At 41.3% G+C, this 16764-nt stretch overlaps 1 protein-coding gene across 4 annotated transcripts in view; it reads left to right on the forward strand.

Moving 5' to 3' along the window:
- Positions 1-16764, forward strand: part of POLH (DNA polymerase eta) — a 41917-nt gene that overhangs the window by 18622 nt on the left and 6531 nt on the right. For 2 of the 4 annotated variants that reach the window (XM_054493253.2, XM_063667045.1), the window contains 6 exons: positions 2185-2354; positions 5629-5732; positions 8535-8654; positions 9257-9380; positions 9896-9961; positions 15147-15316. In XM_054493253.2, the coding sequence (XP_054349228.2) occupies positions 2185-2354; positions 5629-5732; positions 8535-8654; positions 9257-9380; positions 9896-9961; positions 15147-15316 (754 nt within the window). Of the gene's footprint in view, positions 1-2184; positions 2355-5628; positions 5733-8534; positions 8655-9256; positions 9381-9895; positions 9962-15146; positions 15317-16354; positions 16714-16764 lie in introns of those variants that run through there. The other 2 variants (XM_063667044.1, XM_054493254.2) reach the window with 2 other exon arrangements.

Consider the following 16764-nt stretch of genomic DNA (forward strand, 5'->3'; position numbering starts at 1 on the left):
TTTGGGAGGCCGAGGCAGGCGGATCGCGAGGTCAGGAGATCAAGACCATCCTTGCTAACATGGTGAAACCCCGTCCCTACTAAAAAAAATACAAAAAAATTAGCCGGGCGTGGTTGTAGGCGACTGTAGTCCCAGCTACTCGGGAGGCTGAGGCAGGAGAATGGCGTGGACCCAGGAGGCAAAGCTTGTGGTGAGCCGAGATCGCTCCACTGCACTCCAGCCTGGGCAACAGAGTGAGACTCTGTCTCAAAAATAAATAAATAAATAAATAAAATAAAGTTCCTCGCACGATGGCTTGCATGTATTTTTCTTTTTTTTTTTAATTACCTATTTTCCTGAAACACCAAGGCTTGCACATATTAAGAACAATGAATAGTATTAAAACATCCTTCATTTAAAATAATGTATACTAGTATATATTAGTGAGCCAAGATCATGCCACTGCACTCCAACCTGGATGACAGAGTATGACTCTGTCTCAAAAAATAAAACAATTATGTCTACTTCCTGTTACAGGTAAAAGGAAAGGACTTTAATGTGGTACTAGAAAGCTAGCTAGAATAGTTGAAGGAGAGGACTTCATGATAGATAAACTTGCCATAAGCCCTAAAGTATAGATGTGTTTAAGCAAAGGAAAGAAGAACAGAGTTAAGGAGTAAGAGCTTGCCAGGTGCGGTGGCTCAGGCCTGTAATCCCAGCACTTTGGGAAGCCAAGGCGGGCAGATCATGAGGTCAGGAGATCGAGACCATTCTGGCTGACACGGTGAAACCCCATCTCTACTAAAAATACAAAAAATTAGCCGGGCGTGGTGGCGGGCGCCTGTAGTCCCAGCTACTCGGGAGGCTGAGGCAGGAGAATGGTGTGAACCCGGCAGGCAGAGCTTGCAGTGAGGCGAGATCATGCCACTGCACTCCAGCCTGGGTGACAGAGTGAGACTTCATCTCAAAAAAAAAAAAAAAAAAAAGAATAAAGGAAACCTGAATAAAACAGGGTGGTGGGTTGCAATGGATATGTGAAATATTTTAAAGTAGGCTTTGTTGACTAAATGGCTGCATAATGAGGAATGAGAGAGAAAATAAGCCAGTATTAATGTGGATTTTAAGCCCTTAATAGAAATAGGGAGTTGGTTGGGAAAGAACATTTGAGAAGGAAGACAAAGTTTGATTTTAGTTGTGTTTAGTTGGAAACCGTAATTAAAAATTCAAGAAAAGTTCGTCTGTAGGGAGTCAGGAAAAGTTCTGTAGGGAGGTAGAGCTAAGGGATTAGAGTGCACATTTGGGGATAGAGATAAAGATTTGTATGTACTCAGAGTAAGATATTTTCAAGGTCGTAAGTCCCAAGCAACATCTAACTTAAAACAGCTTATCAAGGGAATAAATCTAGTGCCTCGGAGTGGATTTTAAGTTACTCAGCTGGAATCCACCTCTAAAAACATATAAATGTTAAAGCTTATATTGAAGCTTGAGTTAATTCTGAATATTTTCTAATTGAAAAAAATATTCTTGGAGAAGATGTTCAAGTGGTTAAATATAGTAGGAGAAAGAAAATTCAAGAGAACTGGGGAGATAAATGTGTTTACATTTTATTTATTTATTTATTTATTTATTTATTTATTTTTTTGAGATGAAGTCTTGCTTTGTCGCCCAGGCTGGAGTGCAGTGGCACAGTCTCGGCTCACTGCAACCTCCGCCTCCTGGGTTCAAATGAATCTCATGCCTCAGCATCCCGAGTAGCTGTGGTTACAGGCCTGCACCACCACGCCCAGCTAATTTTGTATTTTTAGTAGAGACGGGGTTTTGCCATGTTGGCCAGGCTGGTCTTGAACTCCTGACCTCAGGTGATCCACCCGCCTTGGTCTCCCAAAGTGCTGGGATTACAGGCGTGAGCCACCGTGCCTGGCCAAAAATGTGTTTTAAAATCATTGCTCATGAAAGATGATATTAGTACAAAATATTTATTGTACATTAGCACTGTAAAATTCAGCCTATGCTGAAGCTAAGCTGCGGGAACACTCTGAAGGAGAAATTGATCTCTCTTATAATTAGTTTTCTAAACTGGCTGCCATTTTTTTGTGATAACTTATGTGTCTAAATACCTGTAATCTAAGCATTTCTACATTAGATAGCACAATTAAATAAATAATTTTTTTAAATGTCTAAATGTGACTTCTTAATTCATTTCAGAGGGGATGCGAAAACAAGGCTTATTTCAATGGCTCAATTCTCTTCAGATTGATAACCTCACCTCTCCAGACCTGCAGCTCACCGTGGGAGCAGTGATTGTGGAGGAAATGAGAGCAGCCATAGAGAGGGAGACTGGTTTTCAGTGTTCAGCTGGAATTTCACACAATAAGGTGAAGGCTAATAGTAGATTTCAAAGAGAAATATTGATATCCTTAGTCAAATACAGTAGGGACAGTGGGACATTGAAATTATTACACATAGGCTGGGTGCAGTTGCGCACGCCTATGTGGGTGGATCGCGTGAGCCCAGGAGTTGAAGAGCAGCCTGGGGAACATGTTGAAACCCAGTCTCTACAAAAAATTAGCCAGGCGTGGTGGTGTGCACCTACAGTCCCAGCTACTCAGGAGGCTGAGGTGGGAGGATCAGCTAAGTCCAGGAGGTTGAAGCTGCAGTGAGCCGAAATCATACTACTGTACTTCAGCTTGGGTGACAGTGAGACTGTCTCCAAAAAGAAAAAAAAAAGTTGTTACACATATACTTTGAATGGATTTCTGTTTAAAATTCATGTTGAGGCCCAAATCAAAGCATAAGTAATTCTTTAACATGGAAATGGACATTAAATATGTACTTTCCTAAGAAGCAAGCTGAAGGCCGGGCATGGGGGCTCACGCCTGTAGTCCCAGCACTTTGGGAAGCTGAGGCAGGTGGATCACCTGAGGTCAGGAGTTCGAGACCAGCCTGACCAATATGGTAAAACACCATATCTACTAAAAATACAAAAAAAAAAAAAAATTAGCCGGACGTGGTGGCATGTACCTGTAGTCCCAGCTACTTGGGAGGCTGAGACAGGAGAATTGCTTTAACCTGGGAGGTGGAGGTTCCAGTGAGCCAAGATTGTGCCACTGCACTCCAGCCTGGGCGACAGAGCAAAGACTCCATCTCAAAAAAAAGAAAAGAAAAGAAAAACCAATACACTATAAGAACAATTTATATAGCATTTACATTGTACGTTATAGGTGTTATAAGAAATTAGAGATGATTTAAAGTATACAGAAGGATATAAAAAGGTTATATGCAAATACTACACCATTTTATATTATGGGACTTGAGCATTTTATATATGGGACTTGGGGTTTTGGTATCCACTGGGGGTCTTAGAACCAATCCCCTGCAGATATTGAGAGATGACAGTATTTCCTTAATGACTGAACTGTTTGTAGAAAAAAGGAGGCTAGTCTTTGAACTTACATACATTAATGTGTTTCTTTTATTTTCACTTGCTGAATTTTTTTTTTTTTTTTGAGATGGAGTCTCGCCCTGCCCCAGGTGGAGTTCAGTGGCCCGACCTCAGCTCACTGCAGCCTCCGCCTCCCGGGTTCAGGTGATTCTCCTGCCTCAGCCTCCCGAGTAGCTGGGATTACAGGTGCACACCACCATGCCCGGCTAATTTTTATATTTTTACTGGAGACAGGGTTTCACCATATTGGCCAGGCTGGTCTGGAACTCCTGACCTCAAGTGATTCACCCACCTCGGCCTCCCAAAGTGCTGGGATTACAGGCATGAGCCACCGCACCCGGCCACTTGCTGAATATTTTTGTATTATCTTGTTATGTGGAATTGCCTGGCTATTTTATGCTTTTGCCTATTCCCTGTTTTCTTATAAGAGCAATAAAAGGAATAATACAATTTTATTAATTTAGACCACTATTTTAATTTAGGGTACACAGACAATTCTCAACAATCCAGGAGCAGAATAACTGGTTTTCTGATTAATTATGAATAAAGTATAGCAAGAGCCCAGGATTTTCATCCCCTTCTGACCAAAGCTCAGTAACTGGGCAGTGGCTGGTTATCCCTGGTTGATACCTTCTCCTCCTCCCTTCAATACAAGGAAAGTTGCCAAACTACCCATCTGAATTTTTTTGGTGTTTTTTTTTTTTTTTTTCCTGGTTGGATGAAGGGAAAGGAAACAATAACTTCAGTGTAATTTAAACCAGACTAAATGTTGCCTAGTAGAAGTTCTTAATGAATCTCTAATGAATTTAATAATTTTATATTTTAAAACTTAATTATAAAAATATAATTTTTAAATTATATTAAAAAATTAAAAATTGTATTTTTATAATTTGCAAAATGATACCATTGAAGTGCTTTTACTCTTAGAAAAGATTTCTCTTGGCTGAGTGCGGTGGCTCATGCTTGTAATCCCAGCACTTTGGGATCCTGAGGCTGGTGGATCACCTGAGGTTGGGAGTTTGAGACCAGCCTGACCAACATGGAGAAATTCCATCTCTACTAAAAATACAAAATTAGCTGGGCATGGTGGCTCATGCCTGTAATCCCAGCTACTCAGGAGGCTGAGGCAGAATTACTTGAACCCAGGAGGTGGAGGTTGCAATGAGCTGAGATTGTGCCATTGTACTCCAGGCTGGGCAACAACAGTGAAACTCTGTCTCAAAAAAAAAAAAAAAAAAAAGAGTTCTCTTGGGAGGCTGAGGTGGGCCGAGAGATCTCGAGGCCATCCTGGCCAACATGGTGAAACCCCATATCTACCAAAAATACAAAAATTAGCTGGACGTGGTGGCGCACACCTGTAGTTCCAGCTACTTGGAAGGCTGAGGCAGGAGAATCGTGTGAACCCGGTGTGGGGGAGGTTGCAGTGAGCCAAGATCACGCCACTGCCCTCCAGCCTGGTGACAGAGCGAGACTGTCTCAAAAAAAAAAAAAGAAAAACAAAAAAGAGTTCTCAAGGATTTAAGCTTTTTCATTTTTTAAGTGTTATTTATAAGAAGGTGTTTGTTATTTGGAGGATGGTTTTGAGCCCAATCTCTATAACAGATACTAAATTATGATAATTTGTGTTAAATTGGGGATTCAAAATGGACCAACTATTAATCAAGAAATGTAAATGGGATAGGGTAAAACAAGTATGTTTCAGCATTTTTATATAGACACACTGAGAAATGCATCTTGCTTTTCTCCTGCAGTTTCTTTTTTTTTATTTTATTTTATTATTATTATACTTTAAGTTTTAGGGTACATGTGCACAATGTGCAGGTTAGTTACATATGTATACATGTGCCATGCTGGTGTGCTACACCCATTAACTCGTCATTTAGCTCTCCTGCAGTTTCTACTTTTCAAACCTCTTGAAGTAGGAATAGATGGGAAGGAAAAAATGACTAGAGGAAAACTGAGAATGGGAGAGATGTGGGAAGAACAGTGAGGATAATGATATTGCGTCATGTTTCCCACTGGGGATGTTGTGGGATACCAAGTTTTAGAGATGTCTTGAATTTCTGGTTTTATTTTTGTTTTTAATGTAGAAACCATTAGTTACAGCTATTAAGCTCTGTGTGTGTGTGTATGTTATGTGTATGTTTATATTCACCAACTTTGGTGGGTTGACAGTAACGAGGTTTTTATACTTTGCATGCTTCCAGGTCCTGGCAAAACTGGCCTGTGGACTAAACAAGCCCAACCGCCAAACCCTGGTTTCACATGGGTCAGTCCCACAGCTCTTCAGCCAAATGCCCATTCGCAAAATGTAAGTATTCAGGCAGCACATTAAATTTCACTTCTATCCATGTGTGGAAAGTCTCTGGTTATAGTTTCTTGTGTTACTAATTAAGGACTGGAGCCAGGGGAAATAGGTACCAGGCAGTTAGAAGGAAAACAACACAGAACATTTTGAAACACATGCTGAGACTCTTATTTTTATTTATTTATTTATTTTTTGAGACAGAGTTTCACTCTTGTTGCCCACGCTAGAGTGCAATGGCACGGTGTCAGCTCCCTGCAACCTCCACCTACCGGGTTCAAGCAATTCTCCTGTCTCAGGCTCCTGAGTAGCTGGAATTACAGGTGCCCACCACCACGCCTGGCTAATTTTTGTAATTTTAGTAGAGACAGGGTTTCACCATGTTGGCCAGGCAGATCTCAAACTCTGGACCTCAGGTGATTTGCCCTCCTCAGCCTCCCAAAGTGTTGGGATTACAGGCGTGAGCCACTGCGTCCAGCCACGCTGAGACTTTTATTGAACCTTCAATTCTGGGTTATCTGTGGCAGATACTTAATCCTGAATTTAAAAAAAATGAGCCAGGTGTGGTGGCTCACACCTATAGTCCCAGCACTTTTGTTAGGCCAGGGTGGGTGGATCGCTTGAGCCCAGGAGGTCAAAACCAGTCTAAGCAACATAGTGAGACCCCATCTCTATAAAAAATAAATAAATAGGCCGGGTGCGGTGGCTCACGCCTGTAATCCCAGCACTTTGGGAGGCCAAGGTGGGTGGATCACCTGAAGTCAGGAGTTCCGAGACCAGCCTGGCCAACATGGTGAAACCCTGCCTCTACTAAAAATACAAAAATTAGCTGAGTGTGGTGGCGGGTGCCTGTAATCCTAGCTACTCGGGAGGCTGAGGCAGGAGAATCACCTGAACCCAGGAGGCAGAGGAGGTTGCAGTGAGCCAAAATGGCGCCCTTGCACTCCAGCCTGGGTGACAAGAGCAAGAGACTCCATCTTAAAAATATATAAAAAAATAAAAATAATAAATAAACCAAGTTTTAGCTATATGTTTAACTTCCCTCTAGACTTTTTTATTCAAGTCTGTTTAAGTAACAAATAGGAATTTTACTTCTTTTCTTTCCTCTAATAGCAAATCAAGGTGTTCAGGGCTGCTGAATTTCAGCTCTCAAAGTAGGCATTAGAGAAGAAGCCAAGTCAAATGAACAGGTTGTGCCTACCAGTTGTGTGGCCTTGACAAGGACTTATAATATTGTAGAAAGGACAAGGTAAAAAGCAATAGTAACAGTGCTGTCATAAGACTGCATAATTGATAAGTGAATTGTGCAGTAGAACAAACTTCACAAAAGAAGGGAGTATTTGGAGATGGATTTATAAAAAGGCATGGGATTTTGTTTTGAGAATTGGTACAATTTGGAGAGTCAGACAAAAACAGCAAAGCAGTACTGATTTGGAGAACTTTTTAGCACAAAGGGGAAAGTATGAGATATTTTCAGTGAATGGGACCTAAAGTAGTTTAGCTGCACCATATTGAGGAAGATAATGGAAATAGACTGAAAAGATGGTTTAAAGACAGATTACAGGGAGCCTCAAAGGCTGGGCTAAAAAGAATTTTGACTTTTTTTTTTTTTTGAGACGAGTCTCGCTCTGTTGCCCAGGCTGGAGTGCAGTGGCACGATCTTGGCTCACTGTAGCCTCCACCTCCTGGGTTCAAGCGATTCTCCTGCCTTAGCCTCCCGAGTAGCTGGGACCACAGCTGCATGCCACCACGCCCAACTAATTTTTGTATTTTTAGGAGAGACGAGGTTTCACTATTTTGGTCAGGCTGGTCTCAAACTCCTGGCCTCCAATTATCCACCTGCCTTGGCCTCCCAAAGTGCCAGGATTACAGGCATGAGCCACTGTGCCCAGCTGACTGTTTATATTTAGGTTATGTATTCTTTTTTTTTTTTTTTTTTTTTTTTGGAGACAGAGTCTTGCTCTGTCTCCCAGGCTGGAGTGCAGTGGCACAGTTAAGAGCTCATTGCAGCCTTAACCTCCTGGGCTCCAGCAACCCTCCTGCCTCAGCCTCCCAAGTAGCTGGGACCACAGGCACATGCCACCATGCCCAGTTAATTTGCTGGAGTACAGTGACACAATCTTGGCTCACTGTAACCTCTGCCTCCTGGGCTCAAGTGATCCTCCCACCTCAGCCTCCCAAGTAGCTGGGACTACAGCTGCATACTACCACACCTGACTAATTTTTTTGTAGAGACAGGGTTTCGCCATCTTGTTCAGACTGTTCTCAAACTCCTGGGCTCAGGTGATCCACTTGCTTCGGCCTCCAGTAAGTGCTGGGACTACAGGAGTGAGCCACTGCACCCGGCCTTAATTTTTTTTGTAGAGTTGGGGTCTTACTTTGTTGCCCAGGCTGGTCTCAATCTCCTGGACTCAAGCAATCTTCCCGCCTTGGCCTCCCAAAGTGCTGAGATTATAGGTGTGAGCCATTGTGCCCGGCCAGATTATATATTCTTAAGTAAAGTTTCAGCCATGGAAGGGATTTATTTTGTGTTTGGGATTTTAATCCCCAAACAGGACAGCAGGTGTTGTACAATTGAAAGTTTTATATACAGTTTACTTGATAATCAAGGACTTTAACCTTTTGGTTATGTTATTGTTAATCTTCTTCTCAAATTCTAACTCCCAGAGTAACTGAATTCCCGGAATATATGCTCTCATTTGTCCTGAACCTTTTGGAGAGCTACTTACAAAGTAGAATATCTTATGTTTGCTGCTAATTAGATATTTATGATGTGACCTATCAATTCTTTGTCTCCTTTGTTATCAGCCGTAGTCTTGGAGGAAAGCTAGGGGCCTCTGTCATTGAGATCCTAGGGATAGAATACATGGGTGAACTGACCCAGTTCACTGAATCCCAGCTCCAGAGTCATTTTGGGGAGAAGAATGGGTAAGTGATTCATATTTTTTTTATCATAAGCTTTATGGAGATGCTACATTCAAATATAGACAAAAGCATCTAGTGAAATCTAGACCTATCTTTAGGTTAACATTTGTTTCTTGAGATAATTTCACTGGTTCTTCTTGCTTTAAAATCTTGGGTCACTATGGCCCATCAGTCTAGAGTAGTTTTTTCCATGTACCTAGGTGGTTGATAGATAAGATTTGTTACTTTGATGCCTGAGTATATACTAATTACATCATTCATGCATGCTGAGATGCTATATTCTCTTAAAATCCTTGTGTTTAATGCCCTAGCAAGCACACACACACTTTGGGATATGAATCAGTGGCTTGCTTGGCATTTTTCCAAAAATACAAATGATAACTTGGCTTTAGAAAACAGAACCAGTGTTCTCATTGTCCATATATTGCACTGGAATTCACTGAGAAGGGCAGGGGTTTTGTCAGAGGTCCGGTACACTAAATTTTGGACAAGGTTTTCCTTTTTCATGAAAAAGATAAAAGGGCAATATAATATAGTTATTTGGTTTTGTTTTAACAAGAATAATCATTTAATTTCACCTTAACGTTTTTTGCTGGTCTTACTAGGTCTTGGCTGTATGCCATGTGCCGAGGGATTGAACATGATCCAGTTAAACCCAGGCAACTACCCAAAACCATTGGCTGTAGTAAGAACTTCCCAGGAAAAACTGCTCTTGCTACTCGGGAACAGGTAAGCAGGCATTCTTGACAGAACATTACCTCTTTTAAAGGGGTCAGTGGGTAGGTTTTGGTAGCTGTGGAAGGTTTAATAGGTTAGAGGAGACCTTTATAAAGTATGAAGAAAACAGATGTTCTCTCCTTGGGTTGAAAATTGACTAGTTTATGATTATTACTTTTTTCTCTTTCTTCCATCGAAATAAAATGGAATTTCTCATTTGTTTAGTAGATGGAGACTTGGAAAGCCTAGGATATTATGCTTCAAGTTTGGGTCTTGTCTTTTTCTCAGAGCTGGAACATGCTTGAAAGTTACCTGATGGCAAACAAGCAGGAAAAGAAAATGAAAGGCTTGAGCTAGGGCAGGACAGAAGGACTGGGAACATTTCTATGATCTGGTGATCCTTTGATTATGGGGAGTCTTTGGTGCACAGTTCTGTTTAGGAAAAAAAAAAGAACAAATAACATCATCTAGTTCTTAATAGACTTCGAGTGTTTAAATGAAAGATTAAAGTCTCAGTACTTTTTTAGGTACAATGGTGGCTGTTGCAGTTAGCCCAGGAACTAGAGGAGAGACTGACTAAAGACCGAAATGATGTAAGATTTTCTTTCTTTATTCCTGGGGTGGGCTTTGCAATTTACATATCAGCTGCTCTTTACCTTATGGAGCAGGAACAAAGACAGAAAAAAGTATTAGCATAGGAAATATCCGTTTTCTTTTTTTTTCTTTTTTTTGAGACATGGTCTCACTCTGTCTCCCAGGCTGAGTACACTGGCACAATCATGGCTCACTGCAACCTCGACCTCCTAGGCTCAAGCTCTCCTGTTCACTCAGCCTCCTGAGTAGCTGGGACTACAGGTGCATGCCACTACAACTGGCTAAATTTTTTTATTTTTTGTAGAGACAGGGTCTTGCTAGGTTGCTCAGGCTGGTCTTGAACTCCAGCCGAGGAAATTTTAAGAAATCTTTTTTTTTTTTTTTTTTTTTTTCTTTTTTTGAGACATAGAGTTTTCCCTCTTGTTGCCCAGGCTGGAGTGCAGTGGCATGATCTTGGCTCACTGCAACCTTCGCCTCCAGGTTCAAGTGATTCTCCTGCCTGACCCTCCCAAGTAGCTAGGATTACAGGCACACACCACTACATGCGGCTAATTTTTTTTTTTGTATTTTCAGTAGAGACAGGGTTCTACCATATTGGCCAGGCTGGTCTTGAATGCCTCACCTCAGGTGATCCGCCCACCTCAGCCTCCCAAAGTGTTGGGATTACAGACATAAGCCACCACGCCCAGCCAGTAGTGGCAGTTTTAAGCACATTTTATTGTGTATATTTGATGTTTACAACATGATGCTATGGGAAACATATAGTAAAATGGTTACTATAGTGTAGCAAATTAACATATCTATCATTTCACATACTTTTTTGTAAAAAAAAAAAGTAGTTAAAATCTACTTAAAATCTCTAATAGAATTTTATTAACTATAGTCCTCACTTGTACATTAGCTCAATAGACTTGTTCACCCTCGTCTGCTACTTTATATCCTTTTACTTACATCTCCCCATTTCCTCCTCCCCTCTCCCGTCCCAGGTAACCACTGTTTTATTCTCTATCTCTGTATATTTGACTTAAAAAAGAAATTCTGAGCATTGTACATTTTTCTTTCTAATGTTAAAGACATCTGACGATTAGTTTCTCTCCTTTTTTTCTTGAGACTGAGTTTCGCTCTATTGCCCAGGCTGGAGTGCAGTGGAACAACTTTGGCTCACTGCAACCTCTGCCTCCCAAGTTCAAGCGATTCTCCTGTCTCAGTCTCCCGAGTAACTGGGATTACAGGTGCCCACCACCACACTCAGCTAATTTTTTTATTTTTAGTAGAGATGGGGTTTCACCATGTTGGCTGGGCTGATCTCGAACTCCTGACCTCAGGCGATCTGCCCATCTTGGCATCCCAAAGTGTTGGGATTACAGGCATGAGCCACCACACCCAGCAGTTTCTCTCCTTTTTAAATAGCTTTATTGACGTATACTTTACACACCATAAAATTCACCCATTTAAAATAATTCAGTGGTTTTAGTATATTGCAGAGTTCTACAACTATTCTACAATCATTTTAGAGCATTTTTATCACCCCAAAAGAAATGCTGTGCCCATTACCAGTCACTCCCCATTTCTCTCCCAGCTATCCTCCAGCCCTAGGCAACCACTATACTGCTTACTGTTCTGGACATTTCATATAAATGTGGTCTTTTGTGAAAATATGTGGTCTTTTGTGACTGGCTTGAAGTCTTTCACTTAACATGTTTTCAAGGTTCAGCCGTATTGTAGCATGTATCAGTACTTAGTCATTTTTTTTTTGAGACAGAGTCTCGCTCTGTCACCAGGGTGGAGTGCAGTAGTGCAGTCTCGGCTCACTGCAACCTCCGCCTCTCGAGTTCAAGTGATTCTGCTGTCTTAGCCTCCCGAGTAGCTGGGACTATAGGCACGCACCACCATGCCCAGCTAATTTTTGTATTTTTAGTAGAGATAGGGTTTCACCATGTTGGCCAGGGTGGTCTCGATGTCATGACCTTGTGATCCTCCTGCCTCGGCATCCCAAAGTGCTGGGATTACAGGCGTGAGCCACTGCACCTGGCCAGGACTGACACCTTTTTATGGCCAAATAATATTCTATTGTATTAATATATACCATATTTTGCTTATCTACTTATTAGTGAATAGACATTTGAGTATATTTCCACTTTTGGCTATTATGAATAATGTTGATATGAACATTCATCTACAAGTTTTTATGTAGACACCTGTTTTCTTTTCAGCATATACCTTGGAGTATAATTTCTGGGTCATATGGTAACTCTAAGTTTAGCATTTTGAGGAATCGCCAGACTGTTTTCCACAGTGGCTACACCATTTCACATCCCTACCATCAATGTAAGAGGGTTCCAATTTTTCCACATCCTTGTTACTGACTTTTTAAATTTTAGCCGTTCTAGTGGGTGTGAAATGGTATCTCATTATGGTTTGACTTACATTCTCTGATAATCTTTTCATGTGCTTGTTGGACATTTGCATATCTTTGGGGAAATGTTTGTTGAAATCCTCTTCCTGGGCTGGGCATGGTGGCTCAAATTTTTGGAGGCTGAGGTGGGCGGATCACCTGAGGTCAGGAGTTCGAGGCTAGCCTGGCCAACATGGTGAAACCCTGTCTCTACTAAAAATACAAAAATTAGCTGGGCGTGGTGGCGGGCACCTGTAATCCCAACTATGCAGGAGGCTGAGGCAAGAGAATCGCTTGAACCTGGAGGTGGACGTTGCAGTGAGCCGAGATTGCACCATTGCACTCCAGCATGGGCGACAAGAGCAGAGCTCCATCTCAAAAATAAAAAGAAAAAACAAAAATCCTCTTCCCTTTTTTAAATTGGGTTGTCTCTTTATTATTGAGTTTTAACATGTCCCTTGTCAGATACGTGATTTGCAAATATTTTCTCCCATTCTACGGGTTTTCTTCTCACTTTCCTAACGGTATTGTTTGATGCATCCTCTTCTTTTGAAATGTCTTGGAGTTCTACAAGTCAACTGTACATGTCAAGATAGTCCAAAACTGCTTGTTTGCTCCTTTTTAGCTGGAATAGGTGGTAAATGTTTGTTCCTTTGGTAGGCATCATAAAGAGGGATTTGATCCAGTTGCGTTATCGCCCTTTTCAGCTTTTGCCCACTAGGTGGCACTGGTTTCTCATCTCTCTATAAGTCCCTGGGGCCTTTCTTTCCACTTTTTTTTCCTAAGAGACAGGGTCTTGGCTGTCATCCATGCTGGAACACAGTAACACAACCTTAGCTCACTGCAGCCTTGTAGCCTCAACCTCCTGGGCTCAAGTAATCCTCCTGCCTTAGCCTCCCACAGTGCTGGGAGTACAGGCATGAGCCACTGTGCCTAGCCTTTTCTTCCCACTTTGTATCCAGTGGGGATCCCTGAAAATCTATCTTTAAGCTTCAAAGGACTTTATGCCAAAAATAATTCAGGACATAGCAGATCCTATCACTTCACTGTTTAAAACATTCCAGTGGTTTCCCTTCACACTTAAGGCATATTAAGGAATTTTTTTAAAGTAATTCTATAAAGCCAAATATAATCTAATTTCTTGCTACTTCTCTGACCCCATCTCTTATCTTCCCCTCACTTATTCTAGTCTCCACTTCATTGGCCTCCTTCCCTTTATCTAACACACTAAGTAAGCTCTTACTTTAGCACTTCCCGTTTCTTTGCCCTGGAGACTCTTTGTTCATATATTCTTAATATTTGCTTCCTTGATTTATTCAAATCTCTGTGCATGTTTTACCTTCTCCAGGAGGTCCTCCCTAGTTACCCTATCACAGCAGCAGCCTCCATCACTCTCTGCCTTATTCTGCTTTTCTTCATAGCACTCATCTCTGTGGTCATTTCTGTTACATGTCTATTTTTTATTATCTATAGTTCCTACTACAACATAGGATCCATGAGGACCTGGACTTTATTTTGTTCTCTCCTGCATCTCTAGGCACTGTCTAGGCATGCAGTTATAGTTGAATAATTTTAGTCAACAAGGACTCCTTGGTAATTGCCAATTTGTATTCCCTCAAGTTATATAAATCCGTACAAATGTATTTTTTATCCAAAAAGTAGTTCCTGCTCTTAGCTTGTTTGCCTTAGGGGTACTTCTTCTCACTAGCATCTTTTGATAGGGGTCCCTTATGTAGAATTTTCACCTTTTTACATTTCTGCCTCTTGACCATTATGTCTCAGTTTGCTGAGATTACAGTATTCAAATACTTCAGACTTCACTGAAAAGTGAGTCATGATCTTGCTTTCTCAAGGCAGGCTCACTACATGGTATCTTCTCTAGATAAGCTGTAAAAAGGTGTTGGTAGAAACTTCTGGAATTGGTGGCGAATGTTTGTTTACCATAAGAGCCCCAGGGCAGAAAAAAAGATATAACTTGAAGGCTAGTTCCACTTTGCTTTCAGACAATTACTTACCTGAAACCTTCCTTCAGTCACAAAATAGTATCTAGTATTGTAGATATTTGTTATAATTGTCCTGCTTATACACCATGAAAAACATTTAGGGGAGTCCCATTCTCATTTGTTCTGTCCTGTTCCCATCATCTGTCAAAACATCCTAGGATACTCCGATGTTCCATAATCCAAATTATGTCTTCTTCAGTTACTTTGTACACGCAGAAATAGCATTAACACTTTTTTGTGGAACCATGTAATCAGATTTCTATTCAGAAAATGCATTCTGTTGCATATAGATTCTTTTTTTTTTTTTTTTTGAGACAGAGTCTTGCTCTGTCGTCCAGGCTGGAGTGCAGTGGCACCATCTTGGCTCACTGCAACCTCTGCCTCCCAGGTTCAAGCAATTCTCCTGTCTCAGCCTCCTGAGTAGCTGGGATTACAGGTGCCTGCCACCATGACTGGCTAGTTTTTTGTATTTTTCAGTAGAGATGGGATTTCGCCATGTTTGCCAGGCTAGTCTCGAACTCCTGACTTCAGGTGCTCCACCTGCCTCAGCCTCCCAAGGTGCTGGGATTACAGGCGTGAGCCACCATGCCTGGCCTCTTTCTCTTTTTCATATTTTATCTTTACTCTTTGCAGAACTCAGTTTACCTTTATTCTTGACTTTTAAACTACTATTTCCAAACCATTGTCACCCTGGTTCTTTGTAATTTCCTCTCCTGCAGTTCAGTACCTAGAATTCAGATGCTTCTCATAACTTTATTTCTGGTCTCCATCCTTTCCCACCCACAGAATGACAGGGTAGCCACCCAGCTGGTTGTGAGCATTCGTGTACAAGGAGACAAACGCCTCAGCAGCCTGCGCCGCTGCTGTGCCCTTACCCGCTATGATGCTCACAAGATGAGCCATGATGCATTTACTGTCATCAAGAACTGTAATACTTCTGGAATCCAGACAGAATGGTGAGTTCTTTTCTAGCTCATCTTCTCAGAATAGATGATGATTCTGAGCTCTGTCTTAGCTCTACAAGACATAATTTTTGTCATAAAGTTCCTCATTGTGTCTAATCACTCAAATTTTCACATGAGCTGAATTTCAGAAGATAAAATATGCTTTTATGTACAGATTAGTCCTTCAATGAGGTAAAGGGTAAATGTCATTTTAAAGTTATTATTAAAGTATCGGCCGGGCGCAGTGGCTCACGCCTGTAATCCCAGCACTTTGGGAGGCCGAGGTGGGTGAGTCACCTGAGGTCTGTCTCAGTTCTACAAGTCGTAGGAATCTCTGTCTTAGCTCTACAAGTATTAGGAATCTGAGCTCTTCCATCTGGGATAGACTCTGACTCAGACTACCAGTACCTGTTACTCTGGGAGAAAATACAGTACCAACCTCAGAAACAAGACAGCTCAGCACAGATCTTTTGCCGATAGCTGATACATTCCAGTTCCCAGGAGAAGGTTAGACCCTTACCCTGTATTGGCTTGGTCAGGGAAATGACCAGTTGCACTTGGAGAACAGAGCTCCAATTTTAAGGATACATTTGGGAACTTCAAACTACTTGATTGTTCTATCTTAAAAGCATCTTTCTTGATTATAAAGGTGACCTGTGTTCACTGATATTCTCTATCTGACACCCCAACTCAGTTACAAGCTCCACTGCTATTATACCAAATGTCATATTCATTAGTAAACTTCACTTCTGTTGGTCATGAAATATAAGCCTCTTTTTGGAGCATCTTCATTTTCTGTCCAGATATTAATGATTTTCAGGATTGGAATCCTTTAATTACATATTTAATAAAGCCCTTACATTTTTTTAAAGTATTCCAAATTCACAATAGAAATATAATTATGAGAGAAAGGTAAGTCGGTTGCTCACTTACAGATGTATATTGAAGATTATACAAAATAAAATCAAAGTTTAGTTAATCACTTATTACTTATCTAAGTATATTGGCAGTACAATTATATGTGCAGACCTATATGGTGGAGTCTCTTAGTCTTTGTTCATAGGGCCGGGCGCGGTGGCTCACGGCTGTAATCCCAGCACTTTCGGAGGCCGAGGCAGGCAGATCACCTGAGGTCAGGAGTTCAAGACCAGCCCAGCCAACATGGTGAAACCCTGTCTCTACTAAAAATACAAAAATTAGCCAGGCATGGTGGCGGGTGCCTGTAATCCCAGCTACTTGGGAGGCTGAGGCAGGAGAATTGCTTGAACCTAGGAGGTGAAGGTTGCAGTGAGCCGAGATCGCGCCACTGCACTCCAGCCTGGGAAACAAGAGCGAAATTCCGTCTCCAACAACAAAAACAACAACAATAAATAAATAAATAAATAAAGTCTTTGTTCTGAGAATAATTTACTTAATACTTCCTGATATATTTATTTTCAAATGTTGAAGTTTTACAAAAC

The sequence above is a fragment of the Pongo pygmaeus genome, chromosome 5 (genome assembly GCF_028885625.2).
Source record: "Pongo pygmaeus isolate AG05252 chromosome 5, NHGRI_mPonPyg2-v2.0_pri, whole genome shotgun sequence".
Classification (NCBI taxonomy): Eukaryota; Metazoa; Chordata; class Mammalia; order Primates; family Hominidae; genus Pongo; species Pongo pygmaeus.